Raw genomic sequence first — 22,399 nt, forward strand, 5'->3', positions numbered from 1 at the left:
GCTGTGGTCATTGGACAGCACTGTTGCTTCTGAGTCAAAGTTGTGGGTTTATGTCCTATCAAAAGACTAACTCGAAAATCAATGCTGACACTCCATTGTATTGCTGAGGAGGTGCTGCCTTTCAGGTGATAAGTTAAACCAAGACCTCGTATGCCCCTTCGAATGCACGTAATTGAAGAGGAGCAGGAGAGTTAGCCATGTTGTCCTGGCCAATATCTATTCTTCAGTATCTCAAAATGCAGATTGCCTGTCCATGCTTGCATTTATGTTTGTGGGAGCTTGCTGTGTGCAAATTGCTGCATTTCTATTGATATTAGCAAACACCATACTGACTGCTGATAGCACCCCATGATGCTGTCTGCCCGTAGGGAATCAATGTGGCAAAAAAATTCCTCCGCTGTTTAGAACTATTGTAAAGTGAGGAAATTCCTATTTCATTGCACTCCCATCAGTTTTTCATGCAGATGTGACAGCGATGGGCACTGATATGATTTAATCCAAATTTTCACTTTTTTCATAAAGAAAAAATTGTTAGTTGGGCTGTTTTGGTAGCTTCAAATAAGAGCTATAAATTAGCCCACATTCTAGCATTTCATTGAAAGGAAATCAATTGTATTTAATGATTTAACCAAACATTCTCATTAGTTTTGATGAAATGTCACATTTGAAATGTTAACTGTTTCTCTCTCAACGGACTTTGACTGACCTGCAGGGTACCTACAGCATTTTGTGGTTTTCTTCTCTCCTGCAACTGTGCCTCATCATTAAGATGTTGTGACTTGAAGTATGATGCAGCTTGATGGACAAGTGGTTTCCATTCTGAACAATTGGTATAAGGTCCTCCTAGTCATTAATGTCAATCCTACCCCACTTCAAGGAGAGCTTTATAGTGTCTTTGAAGAGTTTTCTTTTTGGACATCCGGACACAATGTTCAGGTCACCGATGTTGATTTTGAAGGAGCTTTGCCTGAATGCTTGCGGAGATGACTTCAGAAAGGACACTAATGTTTGTTTGTCGGTCCTCCCATTGAATCCAGAGGATATGATGGAGGCGTTGCTGATGGAATTTCTCAAATGTTCTTGTGTTGTTGATACACAATCCGAGTCTCATTGCAGTACGGGAATTAGGTGGAGTCAGCTGCCACAGTCGGACTTTTGTTGACTTGTGAAGGTCTCTGTGGTCAAATACTCGCCGCCGTAGTTTGTAGAAGGCTGAGCTGGCGCAGCTGACCCGGTATTGGATCTCCTCGTCAGTGGTAGCCTTTTGAGAAGTGCTCAACATATTTCAGAGCCCTCTCTTCAACATGTACTGGAGGGTGGTTGGGCTGGAATATTTAGCACCTCTTTTCCTATTCCCTTAACTTCTCCTCCTTGGACAAAGTAGACTTGCTAGATTAGCAAAAGTAGCAGTTAGTAGGCTGCAATAAATGTCTAAATATTTTCCAACCAGTATGGTGTAGAAATTTTGAAATTGTAACCTCTTGGAACAGATTTTAAAACTGAACTCCTTCCCCAGATGCAGTGGAATTGCTACCAAATGCTCTCAATTTTGATAGGATTTCAATGAATAAGTTTTTGCTGTGCTTATTCTTTAGCATTAATTTTGTTGCTTTGTTATATACATAATGCAACAGATGACATTTACTGTCACCTGGCATGCCATCTGAGAAATATTCCCATTGGAAAGATGGATAGTAAGCTTGTAGGGAGAGGAGTTAACCTAGATCAGTCAGGCATTGTAGGGCAGCATTGATTTGAGATCTATGAACAAACTGCCTCCCAGATGCCTTAGTCAGGGGAAAATTATTGGTATTGGAAAAGGTTGAGGAGAATTTTTGTGGGGAGTGCAAGGGATGGTGTTAGGGAGGTGTGAATTTTTCGACACAATGTTTTTGTTCCAATGTTGCCTTCATTGTAAATGATTGGCGATGAATAAAATTAGAGGGCAGTAGAAAAACCTAGTAGATTAGTTCTGTCTTCTACCTCATGGCTATAGATAGGGACCATCACCTTTGATGTTTTTTTTAAAAAGGGACAAGTTTTCATTCTCTGATCCGCTCTCTCCCACTTCCCTCTCCCTCATCATTTTTACCTCCTGTTCTGTACAACTGTGGTGCTTTTGGGCTTTTCCCCATGTGCGTCATGTGTTGATAAAAAAGTATTGAGACAGAATAGCAAAATTTCTGTAAAATGCAGCTTGTATGCTTAATTTCTCAGCAAAATAATGTCATTTCCCCTGCCTTTCCTGCTTTGAGCACTGACAGGGCAGTGGATAGGGCTGTGTGCATCTGGTCACCTGCAGCTGCCATTGAATGCAAACATTGGTGTTAAAAGTCCTTAGTTCTCCAGTATTGATCCTTAACTTGAAAACAAACTTGAGAGCAATATTTCAATATAAATTGTTAAATTAATTTTTGAATAAAGAGTAGAAGAATTTGAGGGTACATTTGTGAAAATTGATTGGGATATTAACATAGCTCAATTTCCATTGACCTTGCACAATCTTTAAAAATACTCAATGAATCCTAAGTGAAGGGCAGGGAAAAAAATCATTTTCGCTTGAGTGTGCATTTGCACTTTTTATTGGGTTACTGATGACATTTGGAGTCAATTTGCATTACATTGTCATTTTAATATAATGAAACTAAATTTGTATTTTTAGTTGGTTGTGTCAACAGGTTTAGGATGCCTCCAGCAAAGAGATAATAACCTCAAAATCTTATTTGGCATCTTTTGTCATGTTCCCATATAATGACAGCTATTGTGCCGTCTCCATGTCTCCAAGTGAAGTTTAAAATAACTATTGTATGGAGTTGTCACTTCAGTGTTTTGGTTTAAACAATGACTACACAGAGATGAGCCTATAATAGCACACTGCACATGACCAGCTTGAGGTTGAGCCAAGAGCAAGCACCATACCTAAAATAGTTTAAAACTTATAAGTAGACGAATAGTTATTTTAGCATACAAGAGCAGCTTCTGAAGAAAATAGCTTGGAGGTAACTTCTGCAGCCCTGAAGAAAACCACTTCCTAATTACAGGATCTGTGGTGGACTGAAAACATGCTTTGTGGCTATGGAATGTATCTTTTTGCTGACATATTTTTGGATAGGGGTGACATACAAGCACACAGACTTGTCAGGTATTTTTCTAAGTTGCTGCAGTTTAGTCCTTATGAAATGTATTGATCTTTGTTATTGCTGACAGAATGTTTTTGCTACTGAGCAATGCATAGGTGAACAATGTAATTTGACCAAAACCTGTTGAAATTGGTTCATTGTAAACCCATTTTTATGTATTTCAGCTTTTTAATGGTGAGCAAAACTCTGAAAGCCACAAAGTTGAATGGCAGTGTCATCCTGTGCCAATATGGAATTTTTAATTTGTATTACTAGCCTGAGAGCTACTTTACAAATCTTTTTATTCTTGATGCTAAAAAAGTACAGTAATTTAATGTTTTCTGATATATTGCCATGTGATGTTTTGATGGGAATATTTGGATCCAGAATAGAATAACTAACAGTAATGGATCATGAGTATTGCTGAGCAAAGAGTTATGTTGAAGCTTTTTGTTTTATACTCATCAGGATGCTTGGCAAGAATACCAATATAAGGATAAAACAACAATTTATGAGAAGAGAATGCTGATTGGCTGACAAGTGAACCCTCATTGGTAGAAGTATTGCCATGGAGAATGCACCAATTGATGGTGACTGACCGTAAACTGCCAAACATTATTTGAAATTTAAACCAGGCAGCTTGACATTGTTTGTATTCCAGTGCTGCTAGCACTTGAATCATTAGACCCTTGGGACCAGCAGTGCATGGCAACCTGAAATTCCCCAGGTGGGCTGTGGGCAAGTAACCCCCTTTGAATTACAGTGCGTACATGAATAAGCACTTAATGCATGTACAAACAGTTAATTATATGGCACTCTCTTTTTATAGATGCAGCAATAAAAACAACTGGCATTTACATGGTGTCTTTAACATAATAAAACACCTCCGGTTGCTTCAGAGGAACATTATCAAACAAAATTTGACACCAAGACACGAGATATTAGAACAAAAGCTTGGTCCAAGAGTTAGGTTTCAAGGTGTGTCTTAAAGGGAGTAAGGCAGGTAGAGAAGCAGAGAAGTTTAGGGAGGGAATACCAGAGTTTAAGGCCGAGGCTGGTGAAGGTTAGAGAATGGTGATGGGGGTTAGTGAGGAAGGGCGAGAAACCCTGGAGGGATTTGAAAACAAGGATGGTAATTATAAAACTGGCTCCTAATCCAGTGAAACCTCAATGTAGGTAATGAGCACAGAATGATAGGTAATATGGAAGGTGCAAGTTAGAATATGAGTACCAGAGTTTCGAATGAGCTTGAGTTTATGGAGTGGGGAAGATGGGAGACCACCCAAAAGAGTATTGGAGTAGTCCAGTCTGGAGGCAACAAATTCAGAGGTGAGGGTTTTGGCAGCAAATTAGTTAAGGGGTCAGGCAATGGCATGGAGGTGGAATTAGGTAGTCTTGGTAATGATGCAGATATGTGATTGGAAGCTCATTTCTGCTCAAATTTGCTTGGAAGAGGGATGGAGTTGGTGGTTGGGAACTGAGGTGTGGCAGGGATTGAAGTCGCAAGCTTCGGTCTTCCCAATATTTAATTGAAGTTTCTGCTCTTCCAGTGCAGTATCTTTGAGCAGTCTGACCATTTGGACATGGTGGAGGGGTTGAGACGGGCAGTGATGAGGTAGAACTGGAGTTCCCTTCCGTGAAATCATCCAAAGAGCATCAAGTTCCACATGTATGTGGGGAGTCCGTAGATGGGGGAAAACAAGGAGAGGGGCAAGGATAGATCCTTGGAGATTCAACAAAAAGAACAACTCCAGGAATCCAGCAGGACTTCAGAAGGTGGCACAGGAGTGTGAGTTCACTTTGGGAAGAAGTGAGACCAGCAGGGCCACTGCTGCCTGTAGCCAGGAGCCAATTAGAACCTGTGCGCAGTAAGAAAAATCGAGGTATGACATCACAGGGAAGCAGGTAGGTGTTTGGCTGGTGAGTATTTTCTATTTATCTTAACTAGGAAATTTCTATCTGGGTAAGTAGAACATTTATTGAAGTAATAAGAATATAAGCGCAGGCAGGACTAGAGACATTATTTTACTGATTAAATTTTAAATTAATTAAAATGCTATAAAGATGGCAAGGCAAGTGATGTGTTGCTGCTGTGGAATGTGGGAGCTCATGGACACCAGTGTGATCCAAGGCAAATACATCTGCAGTAAGTGAGACTTGAGGAACTTTGGCTCAAAGCCATTGAGCTGGAGGCCGAGCTGCAGACACTGCAGTGCATCGGGAAAGGGCTTGGTTATCTGGGCACTTTGCTCCAGGAGGTGGGCAACACCCCTTAGAAAAGTGTCTTCTGACCTGGCTGATGGTCAGGGGCAGGAGCGTGTGACTGCAAGAGGCAGGTATGGGGACCCAGAAGGTAAAAGTGGAGGAGCCTCAGCCCTTGCAGTTGTCCAACAGGTTTGAGGTTCTTTCAGCTTGTATGGATAAGACCTGGGGTTGTAGGGTGAATGAGCTAACTGACTATGGTACTGTGGTGCAGGAAGCCATTCAAGTGGGGGGATTTAATATGAACATAGTGGTAGTAGAGGATAGAATAGTTGGGACAGCCACAGTTCTCCACAACAGAGAATGGGAGTCCTGAAGCCTGTGTTGCCTGCCTGGTGTCAGGGTTTGGGAAATCTGCCCTGGGCTGGAGAGAAACTTGTAGTGGGAGAGGGAAGATAGTTGTGCTCCATGTAGGTACCAGCAACAGATTAGGAAAGAGGATCTGCTTAGGAAGTATGAGCAGCTTGGGGCTAAATTAAAAAACAGAAGCTCAAAAGTAATCTCTGGATTCTTCCCTGAGCTATGAGCAAATCGGTGTGGCTTGAATAGGATTAGAGAGTTAAATGCATGGATTAAAGATTGGTGAGGGAGAAATGGGTTTCAATTCATGGGATGCTGGCACCAGCACTGGGGAAAGTAGGAGCTGTACCTTTTGGGACGGTCTCCACTTGAACTGTGCTGGGACTAGTGTTCTGGCAAATCTTATAACTAGATCATTAGAGAGGGCTTTAAACTAAATAATGAGGGAGAGGGATTAAGTTAGGGGAAATGTGATAAATTAAGGGAAGAGGATAGGGCAAGGGAGCAAGGTAGCAATAAGGGTAATGATAATCGGACCATGGCAGGAAGGGACAGAGCATACAAACTTTGTTTGGGCCAGCAGATGAGGCTAGAGATTGCAAAAACATTAAAAAGACAGAACTAAAGGCTCTGTATCTGAATGTACATAGCAGTTACAACAAAATGGATGAATTGTCAGCTCAATTAGAAATTTGTTTGATCTGCTAGGCATTACAGAGACATGGCTGCAGAATGACAAAAGACTGGGACCTGAATATTCAAGGGTACATGACATTTCAGAAGGGCAGAAAGCTAGGTGGAAGGGTAGCTCTGTTAGTTAAGATGACAGTACAATAGTGAGACATTATCTTTTGTCTAAAGATAAAGATGCATAATCAGCTTGGGTAGAGATAAGAAATAACAAAGGTAAGAAGTCACTTGTGGGAGCAGTTTATAGGCCCCCTAACAGTAACTATGCTGTAGGATGGGGTATACAGGAAAAAATAAAGGGGGCTTGTGAGAAAGGTATGGTGATGATCGTGGGTGATTTTAATCTACATATAGATTGGATGAATCAGATTGGCAAAGGTAGCTTGAAAGATGAGTGCATAGTTTTTTTGGGGCAATTTCTTAGAACACATTCTAGAACTAACCAGAAAACAGGCTATTCTAGATCTGATAATGTGCAATGAGATGGGATTAATTAATGACCCAGTAGTAAAGGCACCCTAGGTAGCAGTGATCATAACATGCTTGAATTTCACATCCAGTTTAATGGAGAGAAGAGGTGAGTCTAAGACAAGTGTTTTAAATTTAATTAAGGGCACTTTGAGGGTATGGCGACAGAACTGGCTAAAGTGAACTTGGAAATTAAGTTAAGGGATAGTAGAGGTGCAGCGGAAGACATTTTAGATATTTCATAACGCTCAGCAAAGATGCATTCTAATGAGGGAGAGAGACTCTAGGAGAAGGATGCACCATCCATGGCTAACTAAAGTTAAAGATGATATAAAATTGAAAGAAAAAGCCTACAATTCCCGAAAGATTAGTGACAGGTCAGCAGATTGGACAGAATATGTATTAAAAAAAAGCAGAGAATATCAAAAATGAGGGAGAAATTAGAGTATGCTAGAAATAAAAAAATGATTAGTAATAGTTTCTACAGGTATTTAAAAAGGAAGAGCAACTAGAGTGATTGTTGGTCCTCTAGAGCTGGGGAATTAATAAGGAAATGGATGAATTAAACAGATATTTTACATCTGTCTTCACTGAAGATAATGTAAATAACATCCCAGAAATAATTGTAAATCAAGAGGTGAAAGGGTGGGGAGGAACCAAAAACAATCACCAGGTGAAGGGCACTGTGAAAATAATTAGAACTAAAGATGGGAAAGTCCCCAGGTCCTGATGGACTTCATCCTAGGGTCTCAAAAGAAATGGCTACTGAAATAATACATGCATTAGTTTTAATTTTCCAAAATTCCCTAGATTCTGAAAAGGTCCCATCAGATTGGAAAATAGAGAATGTAACTCTATTCAAGAAAGGAGGGGGACAGAATGCAAATTGCAGATCAGTTAGCCTAACATCTGTCATAGGGAAATTGCTGGAATCTATTATTGAGGTGATTATAGCCAGGCACTTAAAAAATCTGAATGCAATCAGGCTGAGTCAACATGGCTTTGTGAAAGGGAAATAGTGTTTGACTTATTTATTAGAGCTCTTTGAGAATGTAACAAGAAATGTGCATAAAGGGGAACTGGTAGATGTAGTGTACCTGGATTTCCAAAACTTATTTGACAAGGTTAGTGCACGAAATAAGAGCTCATGGTGTAGGGGTTAACATATTCGCATAGATAGAGGATTGGTTAGCTAACAAGAAATGGAGTAGGCATAAATGGGTCATTTTTGGGTTGGTGAGATGTAACGAGTGGAGTACCACAGGGATCAGTGTTGGGGCCTCAACTATTTACAATCCATATCAATGACCTCGATGAAGGGACCTGAATGTATAGTTGCTAAATTTGCTGATGACATGAAGATAGGTAGAATAAGTTGTGAGGAGGATACAAAGAGTCTGCAAAGGGATATAGATAGGTTAAGAGTGGGCATAAATTTGGCAGATATAGACTATAGTGTGGCAGGAAGAATCGAAAAGCAACATATTTAAATGCAGAACTCTGACACAGAGGGATTTGGTGTCATGGTACACAAATCACAAAGCTAATATGCAGGTAGAACAAATGATTAGGAAGGAAAATGGACTGTTGTCAGTTATTGCAAAGGGAATAAAATATAAAAATAGGGAAGTTTTGCTACAGTTGTTACAGGGTGTTGGTGAGACCACATCTAGAATACTGTGTACAGTTTTGGTCTCCTTATTTAAGAAAGGACAGAATTGCATTAGAAGCAGTTCAGAGAAGGTTCACTCCATTGATTGTCAGGATGAAGGGGTTATCTTAAGGGGAAAGGTTGGATAGGTTGAGCCTGTATGGATTGGAGTTGAGAAGAGTGAGAGGTGATCTTATTGAAACTTACAAGATCCTGAGGGGACTTGACAGGATGGATGCTGAAAGTATGTTTACCCTTGTTGAAGAGACTAGAACTAGGAGAGACAGCTTATAAATAAGGGGTCTCCCATTTAAGGCTGAGATGAGGAGAAGCTTTTCTCTCAAAGGGTTGAGTCTGTGAAATTCTCTTCCCAAGAGAGCAGTGGAGGTAGGGTCATTAATTATATTTAAGGCAGAATTACATTCTTGACTGACAAGCAGGGTATGGGGGAGCAGGCAGGAAAGTGGAGTTGAGGCCACAATTAGATCAGCTATGATTTTATCAAATGGTGCAGCAGGCTCGAAGGGATGAATGGCCAACTCCTAATTAATTTTTTTATCATTTTATGGGATATAGGCATTGCTGGCTAGGCCAACATTTATTGCCCATCCCTAATTGCCTTCGAGAAGGTGGTGGTGAACTGCCACCTTGAACCGTTGCCATTCCTGTGGTGTAGGTACACCCACAGTGCTGCTAGGGAGGGAGTTCCAGGATTTTGACCCAATGACAGTGAAGGAACAGTGATATATTTCCACTTCAGGATGGTGAGTGGTTTGGAGTAGAACTACCAGGTGGTGGTGTTCCCATGTATCTGCTGCCCTTATCCTTCTAGATGGTAGTGGTCGTGGGTTTGGAAAATGCTGTCTAAGGAACCTTGAGTTTCTGCAGTGCATCTTGTAGATGGTGTACACTGCTGCCACCATGCATCAGTGGTGGAGGGAGTGAATGTTTATGGATGTGGTGCCAATCAAGTGGGCTGCTTTGTCCTGGATGGTGTCTAGCTTCTTGAGTGTTGTTGGAGCTGCACTCATCTAGGCAGGCGGAGAGTATTCCATCACACTCCTGACTTGTGCCTTGTAGATGGTGGACAGGCTTTTGGGAGTCAGGTGCGTTATTTGCCACAGGATTCCTAGCCTCTGACCTGCGCTTATAGCCACCATTTATATGGCTAGTCCAGTTCAGTTTCTGGTCAATGGTAACCCCCAGAATGTTGATTGTGGGGGATTCAGCAAGGTAATGCCATTGAATGTCAAGGGCGATGGTTAGATTCTGTCTTGTTGGAGATGGTCATTGCCTGGTAATTGTGCGGCACGAGTGTTACTTTCCACTTGTCAGCTCAAGCCTGGATATAGTCCAGGTCTTGCTACAATTGGACATGGGCTGCTTCAGTACCTAAGGAGTCATGAATGGTGCTGAATATTGCGCAATCATCAGCGAACATCCCCACGTCTGATAAAAGCAAAATACTGCGGATGCTGGAAATCTGAAACAAAAACAGAAAATTCTGGAAAAACTCAGGTCTAACAGCATCTGTAGAGAGAAAAAAAAGTTAACGTTTCGAGTCCTTATGCTTCTTCAGAGCTCTGAAGAGTCATAAGGACTCGAAATGTTAACTCTTTTTCTCCCCGCTTCTCACTTTATGGTGGAAGGAAGGGCATTGATGAAACAGCTGAAGATGGTTGGGCCTAGGACACTACCCTGAGGAACTCCTGGAGTGATGTCCTGGAACTGAGATGATTGACCCCCAACAACCACTACCATCCTCTTTTGTGCAAGGTATGACTCCATCCAGCAGAGTTTTTTTCCCCTGATTCCCATTGACTCCAGTTTTGCTAGGGCTCCTTGATGCCACACTGAGTCAAATGCTGCCTTGATGTCAAGGGCAGTCACTCTCATCTCACCTCTGAGTTCAGCTCTTTTATCCGTGTTTGAACCAAGGCTGTAATGAGGTTAGAAGCTGAGTGACCCTATCAGAACCCAAACTGGGCATCAGTGAGCAGGTTATTGCTGAGTAAATGCTGCTTGATAGCACTGTTGATGACCCCTTCCATCATGTTACTGATGATGGAGAGTAGACTAATGGGCGGTAATTGGCCAGGTTGGATTTGTCCCGCTTTTTGTGTACAGGGCTTAGCTGGGCAATTTTCCACATTGCTAGGTAGATGCCAGTGTGCTTCGCTAGGGGTACGGCAATTTCTAGAGCACAAGTCTTCAGTATTATTGCTGGAATATTGTGAGGGCCCATAGCTTTTGTAGTGTCCGTGCCTTCAGCTGTTTGTTGATATCACAGAGTGAATTGAATCGGCTGAAGACTGGCATCTGTGATGCTGGACACCTCTGGAAGAGGCTGAGATGGATCATCCACTCAGCACCTCTGGTTGAAGATTGTTACAAATGCTTCAGCCTTATCTTTAGCGCTTATATGCTGGCCTGCTCCATCATTGAGAATGGGGATATTAGTGGAGCCGCCTCCTCCAGTGAGTTTAATTGCACACCACCATTCACGGTTGTATGTGGCAGGACTGCAAAGCTTAGATCTGATCTGTTGCTTGTGGGATCTCTTAGCTCTGTCTGTCACTTGCTGCTTATGCTGTTTGGCACACAAGTCCTGTGTTTTAACTTCGTCTGCTGCTGCTCCTGGCATGCGCTGCTGCACTCTTCATTGAACCAGAGTTGATCCCCTGGCTTGGTTGTAATGGTAGAGTGGGGGATATGCTGGGCCATGAGGTTACAGAATGTGGTTGAGTACAATGCTGCTGCTGATGGCCCACAGCTCCTCATGGTTGCCTAGTCTTGAGTTGCAAGATCTACTTGAAATCTATCCCATTTAGCATTGTGGTGGTACCACACATGATGGAGGATACCCTCCATGCAAAGACAGAATGTCGTCTCCACAAGGACAATGCAGTGGTCACTCCTACCGATACTGTCATGGACAGATGCATCTGCGATAGGCAGGTTGGTGAGGGTGAGGTCGAATGTGTTTTTCCCTCTTGTTGGTTCCCTCACCACCTGTTGCAGACCCAGTCTAGCAGGTATGTCCTTTTAGGACTTAGTCTGTGGTGGTGCTACCAAGCCACTCTTGGTGATGGACATTGAAGCCTCCGACCCAGAGTACCTTCTGCGCCTTGCCACCTTTAGTGCTTCCTCCAAGTGGTGTTCAACATGAGTACTGATTCACAGCTGAGGAGGGCAGTAAGTGGCAATCGAGAGGTTTCGTTGACCATGTTTGACCTGATGCTGTGAGACTTTATGGGGGACCAGGGCTGATGTTGAAGATTCCCAGGGAAACTCCCTACTGACTGTATACCACTGTGCCGCCATGTCTGCTGGGTCTATCCTGCTGGTGGGACAAGATGTACCCAGGGATGGTGATGGTGGTGTCTGGGACATGATTCAGTGAGTATGAGTATATCAGGCTGTTACTTGGCTAGTCTGTTAGACAGCTTTCCCGATTTTGGCACAAGGCTCCAGATGTTACCAAAGAGGAATTGGTAGACAGGGCTGGGTTTGCTGTTGTCATTTCCGGTGCCTAGGTTAATGATGGGTGGTTTGTCCGGTTTCATTCCTTTTTATTGACCTTTCAGAGGTTTGATACAACTGAGTGGCTTGCTAAGCCATTTAAGAGTCAACCACATTACTGCGGATCTGGAGTCACAGACCAGGTGAGGACAACAGATTTCCTTCCGTAAGGACATTAGTGAACCAGATGGGTTTTTACGACAATCGACAATTCAAATTCCACCATCTGCAGTTGTGGGATTCAAATCTGGGTCACCAGAGCATTACCCAGTGTCTCTGGGTTACCAGTTCAGTAACAATACCACTACGCCACCCCATCCCCCATATATTTATACATATGTACGTTTGTTTGTATTTTTTTGTATAGAACTTGTAATGGAATGAAAGTTCGGAAGGTGCTTCACAGGAGCATTATAAAGCAAAGTATGACACTGAGCCCAGAAGCAGATATTAGGTCAATGACCAAAACCTTGTGGAGAGGTGTAGGGAGGATATTCCAGAGCTTGGGGCCTAGGCAACTGAAGGTGTGGCCACCAATGGTGGAGCAATTAAAATTGGAGATGTTCAATAGGTCACAATTAGAGAACTGCAGCTATCTGGTTGTGTGCCTGGAGGAAATTAGTGATGGGGAGGGGTGAGTCTGTGGAAAGATTTGAAAACAAGGATTTTAAGATGCTGCTTGATGTGGAGCCAATATAGATCAGTAAGCACAGAGGTGAAAGGGAACGGAACTTGCTGTGAGTTGAAACACAGGCAGCAGAGTTTTGGATGACCTCATTTATGGAGGGTAGAATATAGGAGACCAGCCAGGAGTGAGTTGGAATAGTCAAGTCTGGAGGTAACAAAGGCATGAACAAGGGTTTTGGCAGCAGATGAGCTGAGATGGGCGAAGTTAGGTGATATTATGGAGGTCTTAGTGATGACATGAATATGAGGTCGTAAATTCACCTTGGGGTGAAATGTGACACCAAGGTTTCGAATAGAATAGCTTAATCCTGGACTATTTTTGGGAGTGGGATGGAGTCATTAGCTAAGGAATGGGTCAAAAACAATTGCTTCAGTCTTCCAGATATTTAACTGGAGGAAATTTCTGCTCATCCAGTACTGGATGTCAGGTAAGCAGTTTGATAATTTAGCAACAGTGGATGAGTCGAGAGGGATGGTGGTGTGGTAGAGCTGGGTGTCATCAGCATACATGTATAAACTAACACACTGTCCTCGGATGGTGTTGCTGGGGGACAGCAGGTAGATGAGACAAAGGGTCAAGGATAGATCCGTAGGGGACGACGGAGGTAACAATATGGGAGCAGGAAGAGATGCCATTGTAAATCATAATCTAGCTACAATTGAGTAGCGAAGAATGGAAACAGATAAGAGCATTTCCACCCAGCTGGATCACAGTGGAGAGGCATTGGAGGAGGATGGTGTGGTTGACAGTCAATGGCTGCAGACAGGTTGAGAAGGACGAGATGGGAAAGTCTGCTTTTTCACAGTCAGGATGCCGTTTGTGACTTTTGATAAAAGCGTTTTGGTACTGTGGTGGGGCGGAAAGCTAATTGGAGGGATTCAAACATGGAGTTCTGGGAAAGATGGGAACTGATTTGGGAGGTGACAACATGTTTGAGGACTTAAGAAAGGAAAGGGAGGTTTGAGATGGGACAGTAGTTGCAAGAACAGAGGAGCCAAGGAGTTACTGTTACTTTTTATTGAGAGGGGTGATGACAAATTTAAAGGAGAGGGGGACAACGCCTGAAAAGAGAACTGTTTACAGTATCACCTAACATGGGGGCCAGGAGACGAGCTGGGTGTTAGTGGGAATAGGTGGTGAGTCTCATGGACAAAATGAGCTCAGAGGGCATGAGGGGAGATGGGAGAGGAACTAGAGAAAGTTGTAAATTCAGGGCTGGGGCTGGGGGAGCATTAAAGGAAGTTTAGCCAGATGGGCTAGTGGAAGGGAGGGACGCAGCAGAGGCAGCTAATCCAATTGTCTCGATCTTAGTGGGAAAGAAGTCCTAGAGCTCCTCGTGCTTGTCATTGGAGGTGAAGGGGACGGGGGGAGAGGTTTGTGAAGACAGTTTGCAAGAGAGAAGAGAAGTTGCGGTTTTTCTTTGCATGCATTCCAGGATGATCCTGGAATAATGAAAAATTTCAGCAGATGACAGCAGGACCCGATAGTGTTTCAGCCAGATCTGGTGAGATGGATGGTTAAACTACTTGTCCGCCACATCCTTTCAAGCCTATCTTACTTGGACTTAAAGGGCTGGAGATGAGAGCCGTACTGGGGAAATGGCCAGGGCACGAGAGAGTAATGGTTTTATTGGGGGCCAGGACATCCAAAGTGGAGGTAAGGATGCAGTGTAAGTGCGGTTAAGTAATTCCAGAGTAATGGTGCAGGAGTGGGAAGGGAAGCCATTGCGAGTGGTTTTCTGGCTATGACTGGATGGATAAGGCATGTGCAGCCCCACGCAGCAGATGATGGAGGAGAGGCATTGGAGGAGGATGGTATGATCAGTACCAAAGGCTGCAGATAGTTTATCATGGTCACAGTAACATAGGGCATTGCTTGAGACAAAGTTCTATTTTGGTAATGTGGCAGGGTCGGAAACCTAATTGAAGCCATTCAGACAGAGTTCTGGGAAAGTGGTCATGGATTTGGAAGATAGCACGGATAGATGGAATGGGTAACCAAGACTTAAAATTGTAAATCTGTATAAGTGTGTGTGAAAAGTCTTGTATATAATGCTACGTTGCTTTAGGCATCACAGTTAAGGTATTGCACTTCAGCGTAACTGCTATCTTTCTTGAATGTCACCATGGGAGATCTCTAGTAATGCTAAAAATTTATTTGTGGTAAGTGAACTGGGATCTGCCCATAACAAAAATTTGCAACAAAATGACCTGTTGGCTCTTAGACCGGAAATGTCAGGTGCTGCCTGACCACCTGTGTATTTCCAGCTTTTTTTGGTTGTTGATCTTGCCAGATGTCTGTGTAACATGATCTCAACTTCTGCCAGAGAGGAACCTGTCAAGGTGGCACAGGGATAATTTTGGTAAATGTGAATCATTCTTCGCAGGTGAATAATGAAATTTAACTTGTATGTGGATGAAATTGTAAACTGTAAGCAATAATTTTGTTGGGGCTTGGTTGATCATTTCTGATTTTATTTTTTTAAAAACCTCCTTTGGAGCCAGATATATTTAAATTAACAAATCAAGCTGAGCAACATTCTCAATGTCGATGAGAGTAATGATTCAAAACCTCTGCAATTCAAGGAATGTGCTTCATTATCTGCTTCGAGATGAAACTTGATCCGAAACTGAATACATCATAAGAAGTGTAACCCTGAGAGTGATAGCTGAATTTGCTTTTTTTAATCGCACAGAACAGACTTCTAATTATGGAAGGAGATTACTACTTTGTAAATGGGAGGTACTAGTCGCTTTGCGTTCTATTGCTGCCTGGTTTCCTAATAAATTACAAGTAACTTTTAATGGTGTTTTGTTGCATTTAATGACATAGTAACTGAATTCAGAAACAAATTGTTTCCCTATAAATTGTGTTGCAATAAAGTAAGTTCCACTGTGTATATGGAGTTGAAACCTATTAAATATAATGCCTTTCAGAATTTTCGTGTGGTTTAATTTGACATATGGGAAACTAAGAGTATTTATTTCACTTCACTTAGTCATATCCAGTTTGTCATAGCTCCACTGAGTGATTATAATCACATGTTAAAATGCATGTCGATCATTTTAATAACGTTCTAAATTTACGTAAATATTTCATGGCTGAACCCTGCAGTTTTAATTCAGTGCACTCTGTTGGCCTAATTTTTGTGTTTGATACACATCAACCCCTAGTCTTTGGCGTGTTCTGGTTTTCTGTATTTGATGAGGCAAGTTGTTGAATATGCCCTTGGTAATAGAAAAAGCACGTTATTTAATTATATCCTTCTCGTATTTTTTCCCCACATGGCTTTCTTAACTTCTCAAATGTACTTGTGTTGCATTACAATTTATTTTTTATTCATTCATGGGGTGTGGGCATTGCAGGCTAAGCCAGCATTTAATGCCCATCCCTAATTGCCCTTGAGAAGGTGGTGTTGAGTTGCTGCCTTGAACCGCTGCAGCCCTTGTGCTGTAAGTACACCCACAGTGCTCTTGGGGATTGAGTTCCAGGATTTTGACCCAGTGACAGTGAAGGAATGGCGATTGTAGTCACAAGTCAGGGTGGTGAGTGGCTTGAAGGGGATCTTCCAGGTGGTGGTGTTCCCATCTATCTGCTGCCCTTGTCCTTCTAGATGGCAGTGGTCATGGGTTTGGAAGGTGCTGTCTAAGGATCCTTGGTGAGTTCCTGCAGTGCATCTTGTAGATGACACTGTTACTCCTGTGCGTCGGTGATGGAGGGCGTGCCAATCAAATGGGCTGCTTTGTCCTGGACGGTGTCCAGCTTCTTCATTGTTGTGGGCCTGCACTCATCCAGGCAAATGGAGAATATTCTATCACAGTCCTGACTTGTGCTTTGTAGATGGTGGACAGGCTTTGGGGAGTCGGAGGTGAGTTACTCGCTGCAGGATTCCTAGCCTCTGACCTGCTCTTGTAGCCACAGTATTTATATAGCTAGTTCTGTTCAGTTTCTGGTCAATGGTAAGCCACAATGTTGATAGTGGGGGATTCAGCGATGGCAATACCATTGAATGTCAAGGGTGATGGTTAGATTCTCTCTTATTGGAGATGGTCATTGCCTGGCACTTGTGTGGCACAAATGTTACTTGCCACTTGTCAGCTCAAGCCTGGATATTGTCTAGGTCTTGCTGCATTTGGACATGGAGTGCTTCAGTACCTGAGGAGTCACGAATGGTGCTGAATATTGTGCAATCATCAGGGAACATCCCCACTTCTGACCTTAAGATGGGAGGAAGGTAATTGGTGAAGCGGCTGAAGGTGGTTGGGCCTAGGGCACTACCCTGAAGAACTCCTGCAGTGATGTCCTGGAACTGATACGATTTGATCACCAACAACTACAACCATCTTCCTTTGTGCTAGATATGATTCCAGCCAGCGGAGAGATCCCCCCCCCCCCCCCCCCACCCCAGCCCGCCCCGGTTCCCATTTGACTCCTGCTTTGCTAGGGCTCCTTGATGTCACACTAGGTCCAAATGTGGCCTTGATGTCAAGGGCAGTCCCTCTCCCCTCATCTCACCTAAGCTCTTTTGACCATGTTTGAAACAAGGCTGTAATAAGGTCAGGAACTGAGTGGTCCTGGCCGAACCCAAACTGAGTGTCAGTGAGCAGGCTACTAAACAAGTGCTGCTTGATAGCACTGAAAACTTCTTCCATCACTTTACTGACGATCAAGTGTAGACTGATGGAGTAGTATTATCAAGACTAATGCAGACATGGAATTTGAATCTAAAAAGCTTTTTATGTTTCATGGATTTTAAATATTTTTCTTCAAATACTGTGGTTTGCAGACTTGATTGAGAAAATTGGCTAGGAGAAAGGCACAGCAGCTGGATTAGCATAGACCTTGAAACTGGATAGTGTTAATATATTGCATGAGTACCATTAGAACTTAGAGCTTACTGTGACACATTTTGTAGTGATTTGAATTTAAAGAACCAAGATATTCATGGTTCTTTAAGAAATAGGAGCAGGAGTAGACCATTCAGTCCCTCGAGCCATTTAATAAGATCATAGCTGATCTGGTCATTGCCTTTACTTTCCTGCCTGCTCCCCATTACCCTTGAATTGCCTGTAGATCAAAAATCTGTTGAATGGTGATCTGGAGTGTTCAACATGTATGCACGATGAAGCTCTATATCACCATGCTATTGTAATGACTTAGTTTAGAGGGTATATCTGTAACTTGCCTGCCTACATTTCTCATTCCACAGGTCAAAAGCCTCTGGAAATGATGTAAGTTTCCAAACTATCATTTTGCAGCATTTTAGCACACCAGCCTGTATAGCTGAATTTCTGTAACTTCTTTAAAAAAAATTGTCAACATAATTTATTGCATTATACTGGAACCTCAATTTGGTGGAGGGGTGGTAGTTATTACTATTACAGTTATCCCTGTTCTAATTTTCAGTAGTTGGCCAAATCATGGAAAATTGTTGCTTTGTACAACTTTCTTATGCCATATCCTCCTCTGTAAAATAAATTAATCTCATTACAAGAAAGGTTGCATTAATTTTATTCCTTTACATTGTATATTATCATTCCTGTGTCAAGAATGTTGTGGTATCATGAGTATGAGCCCAATATTTGGTGTGCTCGTGTATCCGTTAGTTTTTTGTTTATGCGCGAGAGGAGATCTATGATTTTATAAATCTTTGACACTATTATGAAGGTTCCCCTGCAATTAATAGCCAGTTTGATGAAAATGTTTTACCCCAAGTCAGCTGAGAATTTTAGGTTTCTTGAATTTTAAATGATAATGTGAAATTGAAAAATCCTTGCAAAGGACTTTAATGTCACAGTTTATAATAAATCAATATAGCGTCAACCATTGAATTACAGGATTTAGAAAGATGAAGTTAAATTCATTTTTAAAAGGAATTGGATTAACATTTATAAGGGTACTAGAAATACGGATCGAGATGTTCAAATCCTGAGTTCATGCAAAATTGCAGAGGATCCAAAAGTCTGAGGAATTCCAATTTACATTACATAATATTACTGTCACAGTGTGTGCTTACCAGTTAGTTAAAATAGAGCAGTTAGAATATCCATTTGCCTCATGTTTTTCTAGTTTGTAATGCACCATGTTTTCACAAATGTTGCAAAATAAAACGCACAAGTCAAAGTTCCAAACTTAAAGGTGTTTAGTTGTTTTTCTAAACTCTAAAAGATGCCATGATTTTTCTGCAAGGAGTTGGCTTCCTCTGCCATGCAGTAAAAAGAAGGAAAGAAAAGTTAGTAAATTCCTAAATTATTTTCTAGTGTTAGTTTGCTTAGTTACAATTTCTCAAGAGATTTGTGCATTTTGACTGCACCACCCATAGGCTGTGTTTTGTGCTGTACGATGTAATTTTATGCTAAAGCTACATTGTGTAGTGACTACTTTTACACTGACAAAGGATTTCTGATCTTGTAAAAGCGCTTCATATGTAATACCGTCCTCTTTAAGACTGAGTATTGTACTTTCGAGATGAGGGATGGAATCCTTTGCCTTTACAAATTTGAGTTTTGTATGAAACTGAATCTACTTTGTAGCTTAAGTGTCTGAACAATGCAATTCTATTAAAAATAAAACCATATACATTCAATGTATATTTTTTAAATCTACTTTTTTTAACTCATTGCTTTTGACACTGGTGTGGCATGCTTTTAAAATGCACACCCAAAGACATGGTTGGCTGCACCAAAATCATTCCTTTCCTTCTCTCCCTCATTGTCTTGAAATGTTTTGGTAAATATTACACAGTCAGCTTTACAGGATTCTGAGGGTATAAGGGCTCAATATTTCTTGTTTGGTAGCCAAATTGACAATAAAGATCATTTGAAATATTGTTTTCGACCATTGAGAGTTGTAGCAATTGTGACTTGGCTGCTGAAAAATTTGAGAAATTACAATCTAAAATATTGACTGTTAATTGATACAGCATGATGGAAGATGGTTGGTGGATATATTAGCGACGCATCAAATTTTTGACCATTGTGTTGTATTGCTGTTCTGACCTGATCTTTGGTCCCACTTTGAACTATTCATTATCCAAATAGACTAGACTAGCAAGACATGTTCATATCATTTCTCAGAAATTGTCATTTGTCTAAATTAAGAACCTCCTATTTGTCACACTGAGAGTTGTTTGCAGATAGAAACCCAGACTGAGATGATCCAGTACATATCAATGACAGCACTTAACTGAAATACTTGGCAGCTAAGTATGGTGCTTGACATATGTGGAAGTTGATGTGACTATGTTGGCGCTATTTTTAAATATTGAAGTTGCTTGTGCAAACATGCCTTGTGTGTAGTGAAAAGTAAATGTATTACTCAAAATCAGCCAATATTAATTCTAGTTTTCAAAAGGTTGAATTAAAATTGCATTGTTTCTCAAGTTTCTCTCGCAAAAAAGTTGAAAGAATATTTAGAATTTTGGCAGGGAGAAACTAACTGAGTGTCAAAAGTGTTGAATGTTGTAAACCATGTACACTTGTGAATTTTGAATTTAAATATTCCTATACTAAGTGCCATTATCTTCCTCTCTTCAGTTCTATAGGAGTCATTGGCTGTGACAAGTAAATCAAGAAATATGAACATGGCCCCTCGAAAGAGAAGCAGTCGAGGTCTTTCCTTCATATTCTGCTGCTTTCGAGGGAGTGACCACCCAGAGATCACATACAGGCTAAGAAATGACAGCAATTTTGCATTGCAAACAATGGAGCCAGCGTTGCCCATGCCCCCTATTGAAGAACTGGATATCATGTTCACTGAACTTGTGGTACGTACACAGTCTTCACAAACAGTGTATTTAAATATGAATCTTCATTTTTAGATGTACATCAATATGATTTGTGCCAGTTTTTCTGAAAGTTAGTAATTGTTGTGAAATCCTGTTACAAATGAATTTGTGAAGGAATAAAGACTTGCATGAAATAGGAATAATTGTGTGTGCTGGTGACTAGACATTAATAACAGGTGTGTTTTTGTGGTCCTGTTCTTGCACTAGTGATTTGCTGTGTCAAGTTGTTAATCCTAGCTGAGATGGTAGCTTGTTGACAGGGGCAGAAGTAAACTCAAGGGAATTTTAATCACGTCCACTTTTTCATCCCTCTTGTTGGGTAAAACCTGCAAACAAGTCACCTGGGCTATTTTACATGGAAGGAGAGATAATAAAGACAAAGGAAGAAATGGTGTGTAGAAAATGGATGAGGGAAAAGGAGAGCTGATCAGCTCGTATAAACATTTCCACACACATTTATACAAATTTCTTTTATTGTACCTGATGCGGGGTAAAGGGCAGTGTAGGCTAAAGTTCTGGTGAAGAGTAAGATAAATGACTTTGGGAAAAGAGCAAAAGTCTTTGTTCCAGCAAAGAGCTAGTGCATAAGCGATGGGCTGAATGGTCATCTGTTCTTTAAACTTTTTTTCTGCTTTTTGAAATTATTTTATAATTTTCATCAAATCTTTAAAACAAGCTGTAGCCAGGACTTTCTAGCACATTTATGCATGGTAATTGAAATGTATGATCACAAGTCAGAAGGCATTTGATTGCTGTTTCTTGTGGAACTCCTTTTTTAAAAAAATGACACTTTTGCCTGATGCAATTTTTAATCAGTCTACTTCAAGGACCTTCTCTGAAAGGAACAAAGTAAGTGGACCTGGTGTTAGGAAGGTGGCATAACTGAAGGTTTGCTCAAAGGAATGAGGATGAAAGGGAGATGGATAAATTAAAGGGATGATTTCTAGAATGTAGGACCCAGATGGCTAAAGGCTGAGCTACAAGTGGTGGGAAAAAGCATTTGGTGCAAGGGCAGCTGCATAAACCACCAGAGTCAGAGGGTAAATAGCATTCAGTATGAGGAAAAGGGAGAATTGCAGAAGTAGGGCAATATGAATCCAGGGAAGGATTGAAAGATGAGGACAAAAGATTTTATATTTAATACATTGTGGGTGGGAGCCATTCTAAGTCAGTGAGGATGGTGTCTTGGGAGACTGTGTGGGATAGAATCTGCAACAACATGTTGCAAAATTTGGGGATTGTATGGAGGATGGAAAGTGAGAGACCAAGGAAAGTATTGGAGTAGTTAAGAATAGATGAGAGGGGTTATGTTTGAAGGTGAATTTAAGTTTTTTGTGGTAGCAGGAACTAAGATGCATCTACAACAAAGCTCAAGAGATTAATAGAATGAAACTATTGTGAACGGTCTGGTAGAGCCTGAGGTGATGTGAGCAGAGGAAAATAATTGACAAGGGGTCTGAGTTTGTGGTGGGAGCAAGGGGACTGAGTTTGTGGTGGGGGCAAATGATAATGCTTTTGGAGGAGTTTGTGATCACCCCAAAATGGATGTTGGGTAAGTATGCTGCCAGTGCAGGCAGTGGAGGGAGATGGAGCAGAGGTACAGCTGGGCATTATCTTCATAGATGTGGAAGCTGACCACATGCCTACAAATAATAACATTGAGGAAATGAAAGGGGCCAAGAGAATATCTTGGATGCTGCAGGAGAGGGAGAAGAAACCATAGCTGGATTTGAGCTGGCTAATTCAGAGGTAGGAATGCAGCAATCTGAGAGCAGGCTTGCAAAGCTGGACAATGGAAGCGAGGGACTGGAGGAAGCTTGTGTAGTTGTCAATATTGAATGTTGCAAGGATGATGAGGGATAAAACAGTTATGATTAAATTTGTAATTTTTAACAATCATTTTCTATATGTTA

The 22,399-nt window shown here is 41.5% G+C and overlaps 1 protein-coding gene across 6 annotated transcripts in view; it reads left to right on the forward strand.

Annotated features, from left to right (window-relative positions):
• Positions 1-22,399, forward strand: part of daam1a (dishevelled associated activator of morphogenesis 1a) — a 182,894-nt gene that overhangs the window by 57,116 nt on the left and 103,379 nt on the right. For 3 of the 6 annotated variants that reach the window (XM_078562727.1, XM_078562725.1, XM_078562724.1), the window contains one exon: positions 20,244-20,465. In XM_078562727.1, the coding sequence (XP_078418853.1) occupies positions 20,277-20,465 (189 nt within the window). In that variant the 5' untranslated portion in view covers positions 20,244-20,276. Of the gene's footprint in view, positions 1-20,215; positions 20,466-22,399 lie in introns of those variants that run through there. The other 3 variants (XM_078562726.1, XM_078562729.1, XM_078562728.1) reach the window with 2 other exon arrangements.

This window comes from Cetorhinus maximus, chromosome 18 (assembly GCF_964194155.1).
Source record: "Cetorhinus maximus chromosome 18, sCetMax3.hap1.1, whole genome shotgun sequence".
In the NCBI taxonomy this organism is placed as follows: Eukaryota; Metazoa; Chordata; class Chondrichthyes; order Lamniformes; family Cetorhinidae; genus Cetorhinus; species Cetorhinus maximus.